The sequence below is a fragment of the Prosopis cineraria genome, unplaced genomic scaffold (genome assembly GCF_029017545.1).
Source record: "Prosopis cineraria cultivar Desert tree isolate PC_DT_omini unplaced genomic scaffold, ASM2901754v1 PC4, whole genome shotgun sequence".
NCBI classification, from domain to species: domain Eukaryota; kingdom Viridiplantae; phylum Streptophyta; class Magnoliopsida; order Fabales; family Fabaceae; genus Prosopis; species Prosopis cineraria.
In genome coordinates this window covers 31,289,307-31,311,598 of record NW_026555335.1, presented here as the reverse complement: position 1 = coordinate 31,311,598, position 22,292 = coordinate 31,289,307, and the positions used below count along the sequence as shown (strand labels likewise).

Genomic DNA, 22,292 nt, shown 5'->3' with positions numbered 1-22,292 from the left:
AACCTAGTAAAATATTCCTTTTATTTTAAATTATAAAATACTTTTAAATGAGTTTTTTCATTCAAAAATATAAAATATTTTAAATAAATTAATATTTTATTAAATACATCAATTTTAATATTACTCTTTCTCTCTTTATAATTAATTTACAACCCTTCTCTTTTTAATATATTAAATGATGGATATTTTTAAAATTTTATATTTTTATTTTGAAAAAATAAGGTTGTTAAGCATATTTAATGAGATTTATTAATACGTGAGATTTTATCTAAAAATATTTTATAATTTGGGATGGAGAGAGTATCTAATAAACCAACAATAATTCAAAAATGTCACTTGACACTTCATATTTCTTTATTATAAAGTATATATTTTTTAATCCTATTTATAAGTCTCTTTTAACATGTTTTAATGAGATTAAGAAAAATCTTAAAACTCATAAAATTTATTTTAAAATTTAACAAGTTCTCAAATTTTCCTTATTAAATACTCCCTTCAAATCACAATATAAGGCATTTTTTAGAAACATTATCTGGTCCAAAATATAAGGCATTGAATAACTTTTATATTTATTTTTTCAACTATATCTATATTTCATTTATTACTCTTTCTAAAAAACTCATGAATTAAAATTTTAATTACTATTATCAATTCTCTCATATAGGGTATCTAATGAGGTTATAAATAAAAATTATGAACACTCTTAAAAATTTAAAATTTCAACTAACATTGTTCTTAAATCATGAATTAATTAACTATGACTTATATTATAATTTAAAAGAAGTATACATGTTTTAACAACATATTTTCTATCTTCAACATTCAATAGAGAATATATGAGAAAATTTGGATTGAAAATTTAATGAAATGATTTATAAATATAACAAAAGATACCTTTTTTCTTTATTCTATAAATAAGATTAAAAGAAATAATTGATTTTCTAATTCGTAGTTACATTCCTGCTCCAACTCCAACATCATCTTACCTGCCCATATTACGAGCAATACATCAAATGATTGCCCAAACATGGCGATGGCTGTTAAGAGAGAGAGGGAAAATTAAGAACGTGTTTGGAAATGACGAGGAAACGTGGATTTAGAAACATTGTTTCCCACGTTTCCAACACACATACAAACACAACCTAGAGATGTTATTCTGGTGAACACTGTAGAAACTTGTCCATAGAAGAGGGTCACAGATAGTGATTAAAAATGGCAACAAAGACCAACAAGTAACAAGAAGCCAAGAACCTTTGGTTCAAGTGGCTAATCCTAGTGATACTCACATCATGGATTCGAGCCACTCCTGCAAATACTTTAGCCAAAAAAAAGAAAAAAAGAAAAAGAAAAAGAAAAAGAAAAAAGAAGATGAAGACCAACAATTCACGGACTCGCATTGAACCAGTAATTTCCAAGCCCGAGCTCGGCTAGTTATAATATGACCGTTTCAACAATATTAATACATTGCTCCTATCTTTGTTCAGTCGCACTTTGTATTACAGAGTAAACTTTAATGCATCTATATATCAAAACCGAATATAACCAAAAGAGGGAAAAATATGTGTTGCTTTAGAATGTAGCGACTGCCCCATCCCAGATTTTCTCTTGCCTTGATGCGACTTTGTTTTGACCCTCTCGAGAGTCTATTGGTACATTAGAAATTTACAGGATATGATATTTATAACGACAATAAATGAAAACAGATGAAAGAAACTTGTAATAACTCCCTCGCATCTTGAGCATTGCTTCAGGTCTCGCTATTTTCTAATTGAAGGAGTAGTGATATCAACAAGTTTCAGTAAAAACTCTGTAAATAATCCATGATTCAGGCTTTAATATATGAAGAAAGTCCGCAATCTTCATCGTCAATCCTCCCATACCTTGCGTGGGCAAGCACCAAACACAATTCATACTGCCTCAAACCCTTCTACAATAGCTTCCATGCTGCAACATCAATTTTTTTAGCATGGCGAGAAGGAAGCTAATAAACACAAGTAATGCAGTAATATACTGCCATTTTGAGGACGAAGGCAAAAGCAAATGATCTCAAAAAAGGGGTGACGGCTAAAATTAATGACAAATATTGATTTGAATCAAATCTTAGCTAAGCCACGATTGACAAAGAGCTAGACAAACAATTTTCTGATCTCTTTTCAGCAACTTGCTCCATTTCGGCACAGGTATCCTACAAGACACTGGAGTGTGACCCAAGGCATACTAACTGCCACAATCCCAAACTCAAACTTGCCTTGAGATGGTTAAGTGAACCACAAATCTACATTGGGATATATTGCGAGCCAATGACAAGTGGATGGACGTTTTAGAGCCTGAGAGGCAAAGTGAAGAGTTGTTTGGGTGGCATATAGATCAGGATTTAAAAAAAAAAAATTTTTTTGGAGCAACTTGGGAAGCCAGGGGAGGGACTGATACTCGCCTCGAGTGGACAATGGCTTGTGGGGTAATTGCAGAAATATAGGCCATTGCAGTGTTGTACAAGCTGAGTAGAGGGTCGTTTTAGGTGAGCTTGAAACTTCATGATGTTGACAGTAGTTTTATTATGCTGCTACTTTTTTTTTTTGGCCAACGTTATGCTGCTACTTCAAGATAAGAGTATGGGAAGAGTTTTCAATCTAATCGGAATTCCAGATAGATACAGGATATTTAGGTGTTACGAAGAGAGTCGCAGGTGTGAGTAGAGAACATGTTTGGCAAGGGCAATCAGTGGGCCATTTCATGGCAAACCATGTTAGGAAACTCCTAAATGATGACCTGGCTGGAGTGGTTTTCCAAGAATGAGTTATGGTTGACAGGTAAGATTCCGTTTTATTTGGTTTATTCCTATTTTGTAACCCCCCAAAAAAACATGAAGGAACAAAGTCCTGGGCCAAGAATCCTTCACATAAAATTGCCTTGTAAGAGCAAATAAACAAGACATTATCCACGAATTTTGTCTAACGTGAGTTCTTTGACTGAGACCAAGGAAACCATTACCAGATGTGATAGGGAAAATGAATGTACTACACGCTCTAGCCCTTGTCGAATACAGATACTTGCCAACAAAATAAAATGATTGTTGGAAGAAATAGAACAGAAGAACGCAATTCATAAAACAGAGCCTGATTAAACTACTTGTAAATTTGTTAGATATAAACAAATAAGAACTTCACAAATTCAAAAGTTAAAAAAAGAGAAGGCTGACCTATAATCCTTCCTATCCCAAACCCCTAACGAAAATACACGGGAAATAAACAGACCGAAAATTGAACCCCTTCAAGACGAGTCAGCTCGAAATGAAAACCTCGAACAGAGAACTCTTAATCACAAGAAAATTTGCAATTAAATGGAAATATATGTGGATTTTCAACTAATCTGATTCTCCGACGGTCGAAAAAACATCTGAGACCAGGAATTTAATGATTTATTTACCAGGAATTTCCTTGCGCGGCTCTGCCAGGGACGTAGCATAACAAATCATTGAACGCCCCAACATCTTGAGAGTGGAAACAATTCCAGCCACATACAACACCATGACCAATCCAAAAACCCAGGGCATCAGAAAGAACCCAAGAAAGAAAGTAACCGATCCACAGAGCATCAAAGCCATCGAAATTCCCAAAAGCAAGGAAGCAAACCCAGCGGGCGATATCTGACTCAGTGAAGGCGATGGCCTCGACGGCGGCAAGGCCGGGTGATGATCAGGTAAAGATATTGGTGCCGGAGAAGATCGAAGAATATTGAGAACCAGAGTGGATAGCTCGTAGAACATCCGAGATTGCTGGTCTTGTTGTCCTCGCATCATGTTTGCTCGAGAAAAATACAATTCACCACACGAAAAGAAAATCCGATAAGCGATAGGAGAAAAATTGAGTGAAACGATTCAGAAATCGGAATTGCTAGGAACGAGGCAAATGGATATACTCGGAAACTTTATCCAGAGCGAAATTTGATCGGGAGGTTATTTTAACCTTATATGTTTCGATTACATGTGTGAAAGTTATGATAGGGCAAGACAAGCCTTGTTTGCTTCACGGGAATTCAGATTGATAGAGAGAGAGACGCGTAAGCGTATCAATCCGAAAACTTGGAAGCCTGCTTTATGAATTTTCTTGCGTGACGTTAGGAAGGCGAGAAAATTTGAGATAAATACTGGAAAACGATTCGGGCTATGACAAGGAGACACGTCATAGTAGCGCGTAGGAAACACGACGCGTGAATTGGCGCTGGAGCGAATGCGATTTAACTGTTAATTAGGTGGCGCCCTCCTGACGTGGGGCCTTATCTGCTACGCTTTTTTTTTTTTTTTGGGGTCAAATTATCTTCTGCGCTTTTTATTTTTTTGGTTTACATCATCTCCGCTTTCTTGCGGAGTGTTATATTGTTTCTGCTACGGAACAAGTTTGACTTTTCTTTTTTAATCCTAACAAATAAATTTCAAAAACTACACAAGATACTTTTAAATCTTAAATTTTAAATACAAAATTATAAATATATGGGATTTAATATTTAAAAATATTTTATATATTTTACAATATTTTTTGATAATTAAATTTTTTATGAGATTTAGGTGTAATTTTTTCATTATTCTAATGCCTTTTCTCACCTAGGTCTCTTTTCTAAGTATTTTTGAGTTTAATTTGGGATAATTTTCTTAAATCTCTTTCGTTATAACAGTATACCCAACCCGTGCAACCGTGTTGGTCTTCTCTCTTTTAATTCTTTTTATTTTTAGCCTTGAAAACTATTTATTCAAAATTTTTAATAAATATTTAATTCTTATTAAAAATTAAAATATTTAATTAAAAAATTATGTTGTGCATTGAAGAAATATTATTTTAAGAAACTAAGATAAGTTCTCCAGGGAGCTAATTTTTTTAATTTAAAAAAGAAATTTAGAAAATTTTAATATCGTTTGACAGGCCAAATAAAAATATAAAAATATAGATTTTTTTCATAATAAGCATTGATAATAAATACGGATAAATAATTCAAATTTTATATTAATGTATGAATAACCATTGAATTATAATGATTGGTTTTATTTTATAAAATGTCCTTTTTTTATTATTATTGGAAATTACTATTGTGAAATAGTTTTGAAAATTACATCCAGCTAGCAAAAATATGCAAGTATCATATATCCACAACATTTGATTGTGATCCAAATATAAATATCAATGGGAAGTGATATATATATATATATATATATATACTCTCTCTGTTTAAAAATATAAGATATTTTTAATTAAATTTTACCTCCAATAAAGTAGTTACCTATTTTAAAATTAATCATATCTTTTTATATTTACCCCTATTAAACACCCTACAATAAATATAAAGACATTCATTAATAAGAGTACTTTTGAAAAAAGGTAATGATTACATTTTGAAAGACTAAAAATGCCTTACATTTTTAAACATCTAACTCTTTAAAAAATATCTTATATTTTTAAATAGAGGAAGTATATAATAGGGGAAATATTAGAAAAAAGTTTCACATCCAATAATTAAAAAATATATTAGGAATACATAAAATTTAAAATACGTCAAATCAAGTAATTTAACTTTTTTTTTTGTGAAATAGACAATCCTTAAACACCTCAATACTTAAACCAAAAAAAAAAAAAAACAAAACACACTTAATACAATTACTATGGACAAGAGATATCCTTTATCCAAGATACATAACACTTCCTAAACCTTACATGCAATAGATGCTAAGTTCTTTGTTACACCCTCTGCTAATACCCTAATCTTGAACTTACTAATATAAATTTAGTTTAACCATGGTTAAAATATGTCAACCGTGGTAAAAAAACAAAAAAAAAATAAGTATTAAGGTTTATTATGATTGAAAAAGAAATGACTTGTAATTTAGTTTACGAAAAAAAAGGTAGAAAATGATCAAACAAGGTTAAATAAGATCCACCATAATAAAAATAAGTAAGGCCCAACTTGACATATATGCCATGGTTAAAAGTGTATCTACAATGGCAGATGACACAAAGAAGACATTCTAGGAGTGCACCATTCGTCACAACAAACACAACATGACTATGATGGACGACAAAGAGAGGGCGCTCCATTGTTTGTATCAAGCGTTGCGGCTAGGACGCCAAGCATTGTGGTTCATTATGGAAAAACCATGACAGCTTTATTGTCATGACACCACACATGGGAAAACTTCTAGCAAATATATTTTTCAAAACTGATGCTCAATTGATGTGGTTCAAGCATACACCCATTAAAAGCTTATTCAATGAACTAAGTAATGATACGGTCTTGACTATAAATAATATGATATGATAGAGTTGGAAACTTGAAACTGAAATAATCACCTTTTCTCAAATTCCTACCTACAAAGTGTCCAAAACTTCCCCTAATGCTATTAGCCATTGTAGCATCCCAAAATTTACTTTAGGATTAATTAAATTAATTAAAAGGTTTAATTAGTCAATTAAAGTAATTGTGGATGACCTTTTGGGTCCATTAGACCCCTTAAATAGGAGTTAAAATTGAACCCTAGTAATTGGGTCACTTTTAACCTAATTTAATGGGTTTAAGTGAATGTTTTCATTTTTGATCATCTACCATGGTAGATAGCATAGTTCATCACTATAGATGGAATGAAATTTAAATTTGCAAAACATGAATCAGGTAGCAAAACATAAGAGAGTTTGAGAAAAAAACTAAGGAGGGACGTGCAGATTTGTTAGGGTTCTTATTTTAGGGGTGTTTGAAGGTGATTTTAGGCTATCTACACCTTGAGTAGGTCTCCTCTCTTCTCCTCCTCCCTCTTCTACACTATCTCTTCAAGTTTTCTAGGGAACAAAGTTGCTGTCCAAGTTGTTAGCCAAGTTTTTGTCATCCCTATGACTTCAATAGAGTCTATAGGTGCTGTTCTAAGTTTTTAATCATTGGTTTAAATTAACGGCATTACTTATTAGTGTTAATGATATGTTTAGAGATAACCTTAATGAAATTATAATATATTAAGCTAATGGAGAAGTTTAACAATGTGAGTTAAGCTTAATATGGGTTACATAAGCTAATGAAAGCTTAAAATATGATTGTTTATTGTCAAAATCAATAAATTAAGGTCTTAAGCCTTAATCACAATTAAGAGATAATTAATTAAAATTGTTATTAACTATTTTTAAAGCTCATGGACTTTTTGTGGACTTTCTTGGAATCCAAATTATACTCTTGGTATAGTAAACTAATAGTTGAAGTAACTGAAAGTTAAAAAAAAATAAATAATGTGGGTTGTTTAAGATTGTCTTGTTGATGATGATGTGATTGGACGTAAGTTATTGAACATGATTGAGATGATTTGATGTTGAATGCTTTTTTAGTGAAGAAGCTAAACAATGATAATGATCATGTATGGCGTACAATAGTTGAGCTCTACCTTGGAGGTCAGAATCTTTGGGATTTCATCAATGGAGATGACATACTATACCCCTAAATAATCCAAGTGAATTGAAGAAGTGATAGGTAAGAGTCAAGAAATCTCTTTACATACTAGCTATTATTGTTGAGGCACAATTCATCAGATATGCCAAAGAGGTAAAGATGCTAAACTTGTCCTTGCTATTTACAAGAGCAAATGTTGCAAAGTTGCAATTGTTGAAAAACAAGCTTGCCTCTATTCAACAAAATGATATGCGAGTAAATGAGTACTTTTCAAAAATTAAATCTATTTGCAATGAGATTTCAAACTTAGATCCAAGGAATCCTATTATGAATATGTGGATGAGGAGAATTATTGTTACGGGGTTAAATCCAAAATATTATGGCCTAGAGGTTGGTTTAAGGAACCTCAGCTGAGTTGGACAGTATCCTAGCTAATCAATAAGCTTTGGATGCACAAATGTCCAAAGTTTCTTTAAAAGATGAGGAAAAGGCTCTCTTTTTCAAAAAGATAGATCAATGGGATGATTCCGATACAAAGAAGCAAGGAGATGATAGAAGATGAAAAAATGAGAGGTATAGAGGATGTCACAATAGAAGCTCACATCAAGGGGGAGCTTGCAAAGATTGAGACAAGCTTGATAAAAAGAAAAATTGTTAAAAGAAAGTTTAGTGTTATAATAATTGCAGGAAGATTGGCCAATTCGCGTGAGATTGTTGGCATAGAGGGATTGAAGGAAATGTTATCACCTCTAATAAAAATGACAATGAGTAAGAATGGGATTTCGAAGCACCATTTGCCCTTAAAGAAGAGATGGCGATAGAAGATTTTAGTGGAGAAGAAATAATAGCATTTTGCATCACGGAAGAAGCTAATGAAGTCTGGGAAGAGAATGCTAAGAGTTCGATTAAGAAAAAATATGAACATGAAGATGGACAGCAAGACTAGTCTTCACCATCACCAAGATCTATGAAGATACATAAGTCAAGAATAAAAATGTTTCAATCACAAGACAAAAATTGGATGCGTGTGAGTTTCCTCCACGATGTGGAATTTGACTGTGACATGTTCAAGAAACCAATTGAAAGATTGAAGAAATGAAGAAGCAATGTGAAGATTGAGAGAGAGTGGTTGTTGATGGGGAGTGTTGGATATCAACACCTTTTCTCCCCTATCGCCAATATTCCATATGTTTCTTGAGTGTGCAGATTTGGATATTTCGTTCCTTAGTCAGAAAATGCAATGACGATGAAGAAGTGAAATTTTCAAATGCTTATGGATGAATGATTTGACTGACATAACTCACCTCTATATATATATATATATATATATAATGTGGGTGCGCGCATCATTTAGTGGTGTGTGTGGAGAGAGAGAGGGAAAAAAACAAAAGTGAAGTGATGCAAGGTGAGAGGAGAAAGGAAAGTGTGGATGTGTGTTAGTATAGAGTCTGTAAGAGGGTAGAAGTGAGGTAAGAGAGAGAAAGAGTTAGGAAAAGTTATGGCAAAAGTTATGTGTTTGAGTGTATTATAACTTGAGTGTATTATAACTTGACTGGGTAAAAAAAATTTATGTTCACTCAAGTCCCTCTCTACCTCCATCCTTAAATCCCAACACTAAAAAGTATTCTTAATTAATTTTTGAAAATTTTTTTATGCAGATCCCATTATTCTTTAGTATCTTCTTTAATTATTGGTTTTAGGAATTGTAGTTAAATATGATTAATGTTGGAGGACATTATAGCCATCAGTGGGCCTCATAACAAGCTCGATGAACCAAAAACAAACACATCACATCATATATACAAATAATAATTCCAATCCAATAATAACATACTTCCTTCATTTTCAAATATAGAAGAAAATAATTGATTTACACATTTTTAGAATGTTGATAAAGTATAATAATTATGTCTTAAATTGAAAAAAATGGATTAAATTATCTCTATAATTAGTAAAATAAATTTGTCTAGTGTTTATTTACTTTATAAAGGACAGGGAAAATGTGATAAATATTTTTTGAAATTTATAGTGTTGTTAACAAATGAAAACAAACTATACATAATAGTTTCTCTTATACTTAAAAAAGGAAGGTGTATATTGAAATAGCCACAGGAAGCATTGAAATTCCAAAGATTTAAATTTTTAATCTAAGTTACTTGGCAGGTCAAAATTAAATTTCAAAGTTCGATGTTCCTCACATTGGATGCAGGCCATCTTCGTGTATACAGGTTGAACTTCTTACCCAATACTTAGATTACCAACCCATAGTTCTAGGATTTGCACCACTCGTTATATTCATCTCAAGAGATTACAACAACTGATATTGCGCCAATTTTAAAATATTATTTATTACATTGTATCATAATTTTTTTAGGTTTCCCGTACCTTATCCAAAACACTTTTAAAATAAAAATGTACTTTAAATCTTACATTATTGTTATATATATATATATATATATATTAAGTTTTAATCTATCTATAGAAGTAGAAATTTAAAAATTTAAAAATTTAAAAATTGATTTTCCCTAAATAAAATTGAGTGTTAAAATTTGTAAATATAAAAAAATTATGTTTGGAAAATCAATTGTGATTGATCAACCACCAACTTGACATGAGAATTGGATTATTGCATGAAAGAAATATACAAAAAGATATGTAAAATATATGAATGACAGCTTTGAACTAATTATGAGGTTGAGTGAGGGGATAGATTGGGGAGACACGCAAGGCTGATTCATTCATATTCATATAAATTATATTATATTATATTATATTTAATATTTAATTCACGTGGTTCACCTTCAGTTTCGTGGTTGCCAACCTTCAACATATGTTATAGAATAATCAGAATTATATTAATTATTTTAGTTGATGAGAAATCAAATTACAACCCTACACTTGTATGGAATACAAAATGAATTGTACTGTTCATAATTTACAACAAGTTCCTATTTAATTTTGATAAAGAAAAATATCCTAGACTTGTATGGATTTCAGGATCTCAATTGTATTGTTCATAACATATGACATCTTCCTACTTTGATATTATATATGTACATAATTGATAGGGGATGATTAGATGTTAAAATTAGGTGAGACAATATTGTTAGGTAGTGGAAATTAATAAAAAGTTGTTTTGTGGGGCAAAAAAATAGACATTCACCCTTTCAAAAATAGGGTGGGTTTCTCTCTACCACTCATTTACTATATATTTAAAATGTTCAAATTAAATTCATATTTTTTAAAAATATTAAATTTAATTTAACAGTTTAAATTTATAACAATTTCTCATTTATTCTCCGAGGAGGAAAGTCTGCTCCTCCAAAATCAGGAAGAAAAAGAGAAAAAGAATCATATGTTAACGTGGGAAATGCCACGTATGAAAAGGAAACAATGGGGCCCAACCTTGTTGGCTCTCCTGCTTAAAATGTTGAGTGACTCACAAAAGTGAGGACGAGAAAACAAAACAGTGGTCAGCACTACTATGGATAATCACCACACACTCACTAATCCCTCCAAAAGCGGTGCTATTTCCCTCCAGATTTTTTTTTTTGGCTGAAAAGAATAATATTTTAAATAAATAATGAGCTTTAAATTATATTAAAAATTTGTATTCATTTTAAATAAAATAACTTTTGAATTATTAAATTTATTTATTTTATTGCAAGGATTCAAACATTAATTAATTTACAACGTTGTCATGTCAGGAACAATTTTTTTTTTTGCTAGACTCAACTTTATTGGTAAAGTTACTGTTTGGTCTGGTTTCAGAGCATCTTGCCTCTTGTGTTTGCCAGGCGTGCTGGAGGAGATTTTTCCTCAATTAGAATATTGATTAGCAATTGTGAATTTCCAAGGTCCTATAGAATGCCTAAGCTATCGAAACTTAGAAGATTAAAGAGTTTGCAAGGAAGTCACTGTTCATTCCTTAGAGGTGAGTATAATGTAAGTGCTCTGGTGATGGGAGTAAAAAACAAAGTAATGCAGGAGACCTAGACTAGAAGTAAAGGGGTCACATTGGGCGAATTAGTGTTTGACACAAGGTTAGTTGAGCTGCTTGATTTGTTTGGTTTGTTTAGAGTATACAATGAGGCTCTATTTTGAATTCGAATTTTGCTCGAGCCTGATTGTAAGTGATGGGTGTGCCTTGATGGGGGATAGTGGTGAGGAGAGTGATCCGAGTTTGATGGGTTTACCCTTACCTCCGTGCCCCCTAGTCCTTAACCACAAAAATAAAAAAATTATCTTCCTTGCGTTTCAGACAAGAGACAATAATAGGTAAGTAGATAGATCTACTTCATCTTTCTTGGTACTTGCTTTTTCTCTTCATTTCCTTCTTTATATTTCCCTCATCTAGTCGCTTATAATGGAAATTGGGGAAAGAAATAAGTGGAAAGGAAGGAAACAGAAGCAACCTAGTTCATATTGAGATCTCGGTCTACAAACTTGGATTTGGTGCACTTTTCTAGATGCACTTCTTATTATAAAAGAGACTTTAAAAACTGATAAATAATTGTGCATCACATGCTAATAATAAATGTGATTGGTATACTAGAAGAATACCTATCGACAACTAAAAAAAAAGTGCATACACAACAGTTATTTGATGAAGTGCTCTGAATCAAGCTTCACTTAAAAAAACAAAAAAATACCTTTTTCTTTTACTAACTCTGTAGCTTTTGGCGGATTAATCCAAATTCAAATATTTTGAATCTTCCACCTTAATTAATTGCTTTTTTATTCCCCCACTGCAATATAATTCTAATGCCAAAACTATAAGTCAAGTGATATAGAATTATCGATAACGCGTCTAAGTTCTCATGAAGAATAACAGTAATTATGATCCCAAGGAGTTACATTAATACAAATGGTATGTGTATATATATATATATATGTGCATATAATTATCTAAAAGAGAGAGCTAAAATTATATAGAAAGGATTATGTGTAATTAGGGGAATATAGTTGGTGCAGACACTAATCACTTATTAATAAAGGAAAAGGGAAGAAACAAGGAATCTAGCGCAGTTTATGGAAGCGCGTACACACAGCAGAAAACACTACTTACATTAATGTTCCTAGTTAAATAGTGAATATATATAACCTGCTTATAGAAAAGTCCTTGAATATATGGCATGGCATTACCATGTTCACTTTCTCTGTTTTCTTCGTCTTTAATTAAAATAAAATTGAAACCACATCTTGGTTGGTCCTCATAATCTATCTCATGGTAACCATCCTGCTGGCATGTAGTTACTCATGCTTGGCCCTGCTGTAACCACTAATACCGGATCTGCCTGATATCTGCATCCGCTTCAACATTTTCCCATTATTCATTTAATTATATAACAACAGTAATTATATTACCACTCAAACATACTTATATTCTACATTTATATAAATACAACATGGCTAACTTGGATCGTCCCTAATCATGCAGTCCCAACCAATTAATACAAAGTGATTGGATATTTTAGGAAAGATATCATTAAAGGACCTTTGAATATTTGACTAGGATTTCGGACAAAGAAATATTAACAATTAACAAGTGAAGTTTATCCGATCCATCTAAGTTCTTATTTGATATTAAATTCTTTCAAGAGTGCTTAGTACATTCCAATATATTAATTTTGGCTCCCACAAATATATTAGATGATTCTAACAATTTAAGCACCTGATCTTGACTGATTGATAACAACTACAAGTCAGATAATCATAAGGAGTAGTGTATCTAGTTTTAAGATCACGTGTATCGTGATTATTCATATTCTAAGGGAGGGTGGCGGACACAGTCATAAATTTAGTTTAATGTGGGACAGTGGCATTGGTCCTTTTGAAATAATTAAAAAATGTAATCAGATGAAATAATTAAACAATCTATTGCTAAAAGCCTTTAATGAAGGGAGCATACCCAATTTGCAAGGTTGGCTCACACTCCAAGGGATGAAAGAAGCCGTCATCCTGAGGTTGAGGTGGTTGTCGCCCATATCCCATTTCTTCAGCAGTAGGATTCAATTGGAGTGGATTAATTTGGTATCCCTCCAGCTGCAGAACGCAAACCAAATTCATTATTATTATTATTTTCTTTTGGTGTTGGGCAATCGAGAGAACAATAAATGGAAAAAATAGTACTCCTTCATGTTCAAAATATAAACAGATTTTAGGGAAAATTTGCATATTCCTCGTTCTCATAAATATCTATATGTGTTTGTATGTATTGTGTTTTTTTTTTACCCCTATCACAATTACTAATACACTCCATGATGAGTAGGTGATACATTTACATAAAGATTTAAGTTAATAAATACTAGGGGTGAAATGAAACAAAAAAATCTTTTACATGTACTAAGTTGTTTATATTTTAAATCGAGATTAATTGAGAGAAAGTGCTTATATTTTGAACCGGAGAGGGGTTATATGATTAAATGGGAGGACTATAAAGGAAGCCTACTATGAGGGAGTTACAAATTTTTAAAAGCTTGAAGTGGTTCTTACCCTTTGTCTAAGCGACCTGTTTGCCTCACCTAGCATGTGTTCCTGCATAAATGAATGTGATCAGTGAACAAAACAAAGTGGCGGAAGACCATACAAACAGGGCAAGCATTGACCTATGAAAGCAAAATTGTCTATCGTACCTTTCGTTGAAGATCAGATAGCTGATCCAGCATAAATTGTGTCTGTAAAACAAATGAGTTATAAAACCAAAAACATTATATAGATAGAAGACAACTAATGGCTGGTGTTTACGAGCTTAAGAATAACTAAATGCTACACTGATCGTGAGCAAAGAAAGACTAGAGAGAAATCAGAATATTTGTCATATTTCATATCCCAGTTTTCCTTGATATCATATTTCAAAATACTATGTAGGCTAAGGTTTGAGGAATGAAGATGATCATTCTTCAAGTTGAAGATCAAAAAGCTTCTTTAATTTTTTCCCCATACAAAAAAAAAAAAAAAGAAGTACCCGTGTTGATCTGATCTGCTTCAAGGAGGAATCAAGCTGCCTTTCAAGTGACTCGAGTTCTTTGCTGCTTAGAGGTCCCAGATCTTCTCCCATAAGATTCCTGTTGTACGGTATAGTGAGAGTTTAGTGCATCATTAAATAGCTCTTCTTTCGGGAAAAATAATGATAATGTATTATTCGAGCATGACATAGAGCTAGAATCAATTGTCAATACCTTTGAGATCGTTGCAGGGCTTCGTAACGTGCCTTCAGCTTCAAGTACTCCTGTTGGCTGCTTAACTCCTACACCCCCACTAGTAAAATTAGTTACATGGAAGTCTAAAACCAGCAAGCCCATATTTGTGGTAATTCAAGAATGTTTTTTTCTCCTCCTTTTCTTTTCTCTTTTAAGTAAATTGCTCTCCATTACTCCTATCATGATGGATATGATCGATTGTTTTCCAAAAGATCGAGTAATATTGTTTGTCTTTAATCTCAACGGCAGCCATTAACGTTTAAGCTCGGATGTCTTGCGCGAGGAAGACAGACAAACAAGGTCTTCATAATGTTAACATCACTACTGAAGACATTAATTCGTAAGGCTAACTTTTTTCCTTTTAATGATCCAAACAAATATGGCTGGTATCAAAATCCATAGCTTTTCATTAATAACATCTTGGCCTAACGTCACTGACATGTTTACTATGTGTCCGTGGTGGTGTTGGAGGGAGGAAAAGGGATATAAATCAATGGTCAAAACTTGAGAAGTAAAGACCTTGATAATAGCGAAGTTTTTTTTTTGGTCCTCCTTTTTCGCAGGGAAAGGAGATAAAGTTTCTAATCTATACTCTGACAATTAAGTGATATATAGAGTATAATGTTACTAACTCATGCGTCGATCTTGGATCAGCAGCCAAATTCATTCTCAAATTCTTAATGAGACAATATACAGATTCCTTGAAATCCTCCCTCAACAAAATTTAGATAAGCCTAGTTTACATTCTTCTATCTGTTATTGCTTTGGTTTACGTACAAGGGGACGTCAAACTTGATCCTTATGATGGATGGATATGTTTGCCGAATTTCCTAAAACAACAAAAAGTTGGGAAGACAATACGAGCAAGCAAGCATCCAAAAGAATTATCAAGCAAAACTCGAAGGAACCCCAGGGGGTTATGATGAAACTTAGTGATATTGAAATTAATAAAGTCCTCACATCAACAATAGAATTTGATCTTACAATCTTATGAGTTATGATTTAAATCCATACTAATTGAATCAACTTTTGTTAGTTAAACCTACACTATTTTTTTGGGTATTAAAAGCACAAACTGTTCCATTGGGCAGTCGACTTCAAATTTCAATTTCACCCTTCTACTGATATTGAACATGAGATACAGCACAACGGGAAGATTAACTAATTTCACGAGGTGAATAACATTTTGTTTACTAGACCACTGTTTTACGAAGGAAAAACACGAAGTGATGGTATGGGGAAGCTAATGCAGGTTTGCCATCCTTCTATAAAATTGAAATGAAATTAACTTAATTTAAAATTGATTTTATCTCATTGAAAATATTGACTTATTGATCCTTACTTAGAGCAGACCTAAAACTGCGCTATCCACATATTGAGAAACCTAAAGCGCTCTATTTATCGAGATTAGTTCACGTGCTGAAAATAAGAACAGCCAATCAATATGGAAATAAACAAGCTATAGTCAAGGTCTCAAGGAAACGTCCATCTCACTCTCTCTTTGTGCCAGAAGGAAGTCATCCATATCATGGCTCAAAATGATCAGCCTAGAAAGAAAACCAACTCAAATGCAAGAAAGGGTCAATTCAATCAAGCAAAAATATTTGTAAACCTAAATTATTAGACTTTTTGAAATTGAGAAAGGAAATAATGCTGAGTTAACTCCGCAGAAGTGGAGAAGGAAGACTATATACTTGAGTTGTCCGAAGATTGGATATTTCCCCCCAGAAGTTGCCAATGGGTCCAAAAAATAAACCAGAATTTGAACCATATATAGCTAACAAGTATCAAGAGTTTAGTTCTTTCTATTGTCCTGCAGCATTCCTTGCCTCTCTCTATTGTCTTGTACCCTTTATAGCATTAAAGAATCCAGCTTATCATTTATATGTCCTTCCTCGTTATAGTCTTGTAATTTTGAGAAAGTGCAGGAAAATCATGCGAATTATGAGTAGAAACCTTCTTGCAATCCGGTTTAATTGAACAGGAGTCATTATTAGTAAGTGCGTGAACACCAACATATATAGTCATTTAGATTAAGTTAGGGGAAAACTTGGCGCTCGTGGTTGAGTGTTAAAAATCGTCTTGTAATTGTTGCATGTGAGCGGGTACAAAATAAACTCATGGGTCCATGGCCATGACCTAAGAGGGTACGTGTATAACAGAAAGAAAACACCAAATAGAAGGGAAGATTACAAGGTATACAAGTAGGACTGAGATAGAATTCTGATAGAGAAGGATACTGAGAGCAACTACAGGGGGGGAAAATCATGACTTAATGAGGAGAGCCTCGTCTCTCAAAAACTAGAGAATCTTTGCTTTTTTTCTCATCGATATTTTTCTTCTTCTTGTAGGTATTAGTGCTGCAGTACAATGATATCATATAATCCACATACATAGTCAATCCCATTTAGTGGAATAAGACTTGTTATTGTTGTATGTATGAGTGCCTCATAATTCCCTTCAATTCACTGATCAGGTAAGAATTAAAGGCCTCTTTACATAAATTGTATGAGTGTTCTACAATTCCCATCACAAAATTATGGAGTCTTTTTACATCTGACTTTTACCTTCAGCATGGCACGTCTTGTTTCTCCTACTTAATTATATGTTATTTGACACTGCATATTCTTTTCTCCTCTTAATATCTATTTGAACACGTGACATGTGGCAGGAACACACACCTTAACACCAACACAATACCCCGAATATTGACGACAGTACTGCATATTCTAGTTCAGTAGGAAAAAGACTTTTTTTAAAAAATGTTTTTTCGGTAAAGGAAGAACATTTTTTTAAGCTTTTGATTTATTATTAGTTGGCATATTGCTTTATATTAAGTTTCCTCACTGGTTGAATTGGTGTATTGCTGGCCTAATTAAATAGATATATTGATTATTCGTTCTATATTTATCTAGCTACTGTTATTTGTTAATCGAAAATAATTTCAAGTTATTTGCAAAAAAATTTAATGCATTATCTACCCGACCACTTAGGTGTATATGGAAAATAAACTAAGTTGAAGAAGAATGACATCCTCATCAATTTTTATATATGAACTTGAGAGCATTTTTGGTTGTAATGAGATATAAGTGTTCAATAGTTAACTACTAGATATGGAATATGTCTGAAGAAGAAATCAAGAGGTGCAGAAGTAGTTGTTTGGTTCATGGGGCAAGGAACCACAAGAATGCTACAAGATCAGGAAACTGAAACATAAGTTTTTTCTTGCCAGCAATTTGGGAAAGAAGTTGAGGCAAAGTATATATTAAAAAGTATTTAAGGAAATTAAAGAAATAAGGCAAGCCTTTTTGGAAACCAATAAGTAATATATGAGGCTACATTTACTCATATGAGAACATAATGAAAAGAAGTTATAGCAAGCATTTTCTTGGCCGACGACGATCCTCACTTATCTCTTAAAAAAAGAAAAAGTTGACTGTATGAGACTCACCTTAAGAGTGAAGGATTTGATCCAATCTCTTTCGCTCCTAAATTATCTCACTTTTTTAGAAGTCTAATATAAGGGATTTGAATTAGAATTTTGCATGGATTTAAACATTTTTGTTTTAGATCATAATTAATAATTCATTTTAATTAATGAACTTCAATGTTTTTTAACAGGTTATTACTTATATTTAAGTTTGTATTATCTTAATTTTAAATGGATGTAGATACCCAAAAAATATTTAAAAGATGAGATAAAGAGATAATTTTCAAGACTTGATGGTCCCAAAAAAAAAAAAATTACCAAGGCTTCCCTTGTTGAGACATTAGGCTCAGGTGCTCCATAGTTGCATTTCTGGTACCGCTCTAGCGTTTTGAGCATGCTGCATTAACAACGTCCACAACATTTAGATCATTTCCACAACGAATATCATATAGTAGTATACAATTAAAAATCCCGAAAATATAAGGAAGTAGCTGCGGTCATTTTGAGAATCCAAATAAATAAATAGCATATGAAGGATTGGGAAACTTGAGTCAGTACTGTAAATCATTTTCATATTCTATAATTAAATATTTTATATTAATATTAATAACACGAATAATTGTGTTATCCAAAGTTTTATCTAAACTCGACCATATGATGATTATTAAATTGACTTTGTTTTTTTCTTTTTTTCCCTTCCTTGCACCGAGTCAATGATTAGTTTGACTAGTCTATGTTTTGAAACATTATTAGTCAAATCAAAAGTAATAAAATCATTCCTGATATAACGCAAACATACAAGACCTGTACAACAAACGGCAGGTACCAAAAAGAATTTATTCATGCCTTCTGTTAAGGCATATTTTGACTCTGAAATTTGCTCCACCAAACTAAAATTATTAATTATGAAAGAAATAGTTTTTCTCATAGAATAAAAAAAAACATGAGTTCACAGAAATTCTAAGATCAATAATGAAAGAACTACTTTTTCCCTACTCCATTGGCCTTCTAGGAACGCAAATAAATTACAAGACACGTATATATATATATATATATATATAGTGTTAAACCTTCAATAATTAGGGCAAGTCTACTATGCTCCATAAAAATCTGTGGGGAAAAGATGGTAAATTAGCAGTTTGACTAAAATAAAATAAATTACATGGGAGGGTAAAAGAATGTCTTCTTTTACACAAATATCAATAATCAGCATAAACAGTACTACGATGAAATAATACATGTAAAAACCAATGGGACTTGTGGAGCTCATGTGTGATATCCATTAAGTAAAAGCATTAACTCAGTATTGATACCATTTAAAAAAAAAAAAAAAAAACTTGGATGTCCTATGAACAATAGATGGCTCATTCGCACCACCCTTTAATTAGACATATGGAAGCATAGAGCACATATTGAGAAACATTGAGATCTGAAAGGCGCAGAATTGCTTTCTAGAGAGTGAGAAAACTTGGCAAATTTAGTAGCTTGGGGAAAAACAAAATTCTGAGAATCCTCTCGCGTCAATAAGTGTATGCTCGAGAAGTATTACAGGCTTTATGAGAAAAGACCATTCTGATTTAACAAAAGCAAAGGTCAAGATATTGTCTATCATCAGATTTGATCAACTGCCAAGAGAAATGGCAAAAGCGAGCGAGCTATCAAAACTTTGAAATTTGTGGTTACAGATCGGAGATGATCGATCCGAAGCAGAAAAGTTAAAAATAGTCCCTGATAAAGCATGTTGAAAACGAGACATAGGGAAGAAGGAGAAAAATGGAGAGATCCGAAGGAAAACGAAGACTTAAATTTAGAAATAGAACGAAACCCTAGGCCAGAGAGATTTGAATATGAGAGACATAAGCATGGAAACAAGTTAGAAAACAAGACTGGTTTCGAAAAGAAAAGAAGAAAAAAGCTTGCAGGCGCATATATTTCGCCCTAAATGAGACATGATTAGGTCTGTCTCACTGATTCTTGGCAATTTTTCCTAACATCTAACCAAGAAAATAATCTATACCAGCTTCTGAAGATTCAGAAAAATAGGACAATCTATGTGCTTCTCCTTTTCTAGCACGTAAATTACATTAAAAACAAGTCTGACTAGAGCCATAGCCGGATCTGTTGAATTAAACGGGAAACGGAAACTTCTGACGCCGGGACGAGACTTGGGAGAGAAAAAGAGCGAAGCGTGAAAAGAAAGCTGAGGAGAGAGCTTCAGAAAAACCAGAAGAAGATTTCCAAAAGAAAAACCTAAGTCAATATAACAGTAATTCCTTCTTTATCTTTTATGGCGTTTCCAGTTGCAGATCTAACAGCAATGGCATCGCAGAATCACTCAACCTGCTAAAAACGCCGAGACATTCACCGAAACGGAAAAAAAATAGAAAGAGTGAAAAAAAGAAAATGAACTTTCTCATCTTTCAAAAAAAAAAAAAATCCGGAACCCTGGGTTATCACAGGAAAAAAAAAACAAAAGAAAAATCAAGTAGAAGATCTCGGAAGCATCGTCATCAGGATTAAAAGCGAAAGATACGAAGAAATGGAAACTATGCAAAACCGAGAAATGAAGGAAAGAAGAAAGACGAAAGAGTCAGGGAGGTTCCTTTTTTGTGCTGTGAATATAAGGTGTTTGAAGAAATAAACAAAAGAAAAACAAAGTGAAAGTGAATTTACATATACATATACATGTGTGTGTGTGTGTGTGTGTGTGTGTGTGATTTTGCGATTTAGTGGAATACCTTGAACTACTGCAAAACTCGTACAGCTTTCCTCTATTGGAGAAGATGATGAGAGCAACCTCCGCATCGCAAAGAACGGAAAGCTCGTAAGCTTTCTTCAATAGACCGTTCCTTCGCTTTGCGAAGGTCACCTGCCTGTTGATCTTGTTCTCAATTCTCTTCAACTCCACTCTTCCCCTTCCCATCTCTCTCTTTCTCTCTCTCCCCTCTCTTCTCTCTCACAAAATTAAAATCTGGTTTTCTGGTTTTGGGTTGCTACGTACGCCTGGGCGTGTATATATACCAAAGGGGAGCGAAATGTGATAATTATGTGATGTGAGAGAGAGAGAGAGAGACTGTTTCTCACTGTGTGTGGGTGTGAATGTGCCTTTTTCTTCCAGCTAGAGAGATGGAATGTCGAAAAAGGTGTGATTGAGATCGGACGGTGGAGGTAAGAAGGTGGGTAAAAAGGGGAGTTGAGAAGCATAGGATCAAAGTGATCATGGGAAAATCTGGGAAATGTGGGAGCATCCTTAAAAGGGAGAGGGAAATTAAATTATAAGGTTTTTTTTTAATCTTTTTAATATGCAACAGTGCCACGTGTCGATGTATGAAAGCTGGATGAAGTCTGATATCTACCTGGCCATTTCGGGTTTGGGCAATCATGTGACCTAACCTTAACCAGGTGGTCCTTAATTCCTGTGTAATGTAAGCTTCCTCACATATCCTTGCATTTATGTTTAATTAATTTTCTACCCTTTCATTTCTTCAATTAATATATTTAATTCTCTAAAACAAAATTAGATTAATTAGGTTTTACAAGCTCTCTAAGGTTATAATAAATCTTAAGGTAACTAACCAAATTTAGGTATAGTGGAAGGTGTTGGCTAAGATCTCTCATAATATGAAGAATTGAACTTTAAATTCCTGTTAAAAGATATACTCACATTTAATGATAAACTGTATCTTGAATAGGATTATATTTTATACAAGAATACTCATGAGCAATTAAAAAATAAATCTTAAGATTTAAAAAGAGAATTACAGAAGCACTAACAAAGTAGTCAGCAACAAAGTCCTTGCATGTGCTATGATATTTAGATCCATGTTCTTGTGTAACATGAATCACACCCTTGCAGATAAGACAACTTTTAAGAATGGTGGTTTAATCTAGTAAAAGACGACTTGATTTCTTTTAAGTCAAATGAATGAAAACTATTTTTAATTAGACTCAATAATACTTAAATTTCATTTTTATTACAAAATTCAAATTTTAGATCTTTGAGTCATGGAAGTCAATGAATGATTGTTCATAATCAACATAAACCTCTTAACAAGTGCGCACGCGCACAAACACACATATTGTCATGAATTTTATGTCATGGAGCCTCATAAATGGAGTGTAGTTTATAAGTTTAATGGATATTTTTTCACCTAATAGACTAATCTTTTGATGTAGGTTTTCCTTTTAAACTGATACTTATAACACTAGTGCTTTCATTAAGAGGCCCATATCATGGAAAGACCTAC

General features: G+C 32.8%; 2 protein-coding genes across 2 annotated transcripts; both read right to left on the bottom strand.

Moving 5' to 3' along the window:
- Nucleotides 1-1,396: 1,396 nt before the first annotated feature.
- Nucleotides 1,397-4,115, bottom strand: LOC129310147 (uncharacterized). Its single transcript, XM_054952013.1, has 2 exons — nt 3,427-4,115; nt 1,397-1,944 (listed from the first exon to the last, which is right to left on the bottom strand). Exons 1-2 carry the CDS (start codon nt 3,797-3,799, stop codon nt 1,928-1,930), a joined length of 390 nt encoding a protein of 129 aa, XP_054807988.1. The 5' UTR covers nt 3,800-4,115; the 3' UTR covers nt 1,397-1,927.
- Nucleotides 4,116-12,340: 8,225 nt separating this feature from the next.
- On the bottom strand, nt 12,341-21,129 carry LOC129308165 (agamous-like MADS-box protein MADS4). Its single transcript, XM_054949205.1, has 8 exons — nt 20,784-21,129; nt 18,364-18,442; nt 14,595-14,662; nt 14,381-14,480; nt 14,049-14,090; nt 13,909-13,950; nt 13,325-13,458; nt 12,341-12,717 (listed from the first exon to the last, which is right to left on the bottom strand). Exons 1-8 carry the CDS (start codon nt 20,966-20,968, stop codon nt 12,639-12,641), a joined length of 729 nt encoding a protein of 242 aa, XP_054805180.1. The 5' UTR covers nt 20,969-21,129; the 3' UTR covers nt 12,341-12,638.
- Nucleotides 21,130-22,292: the final 1,163 nt, after the last annotated feature.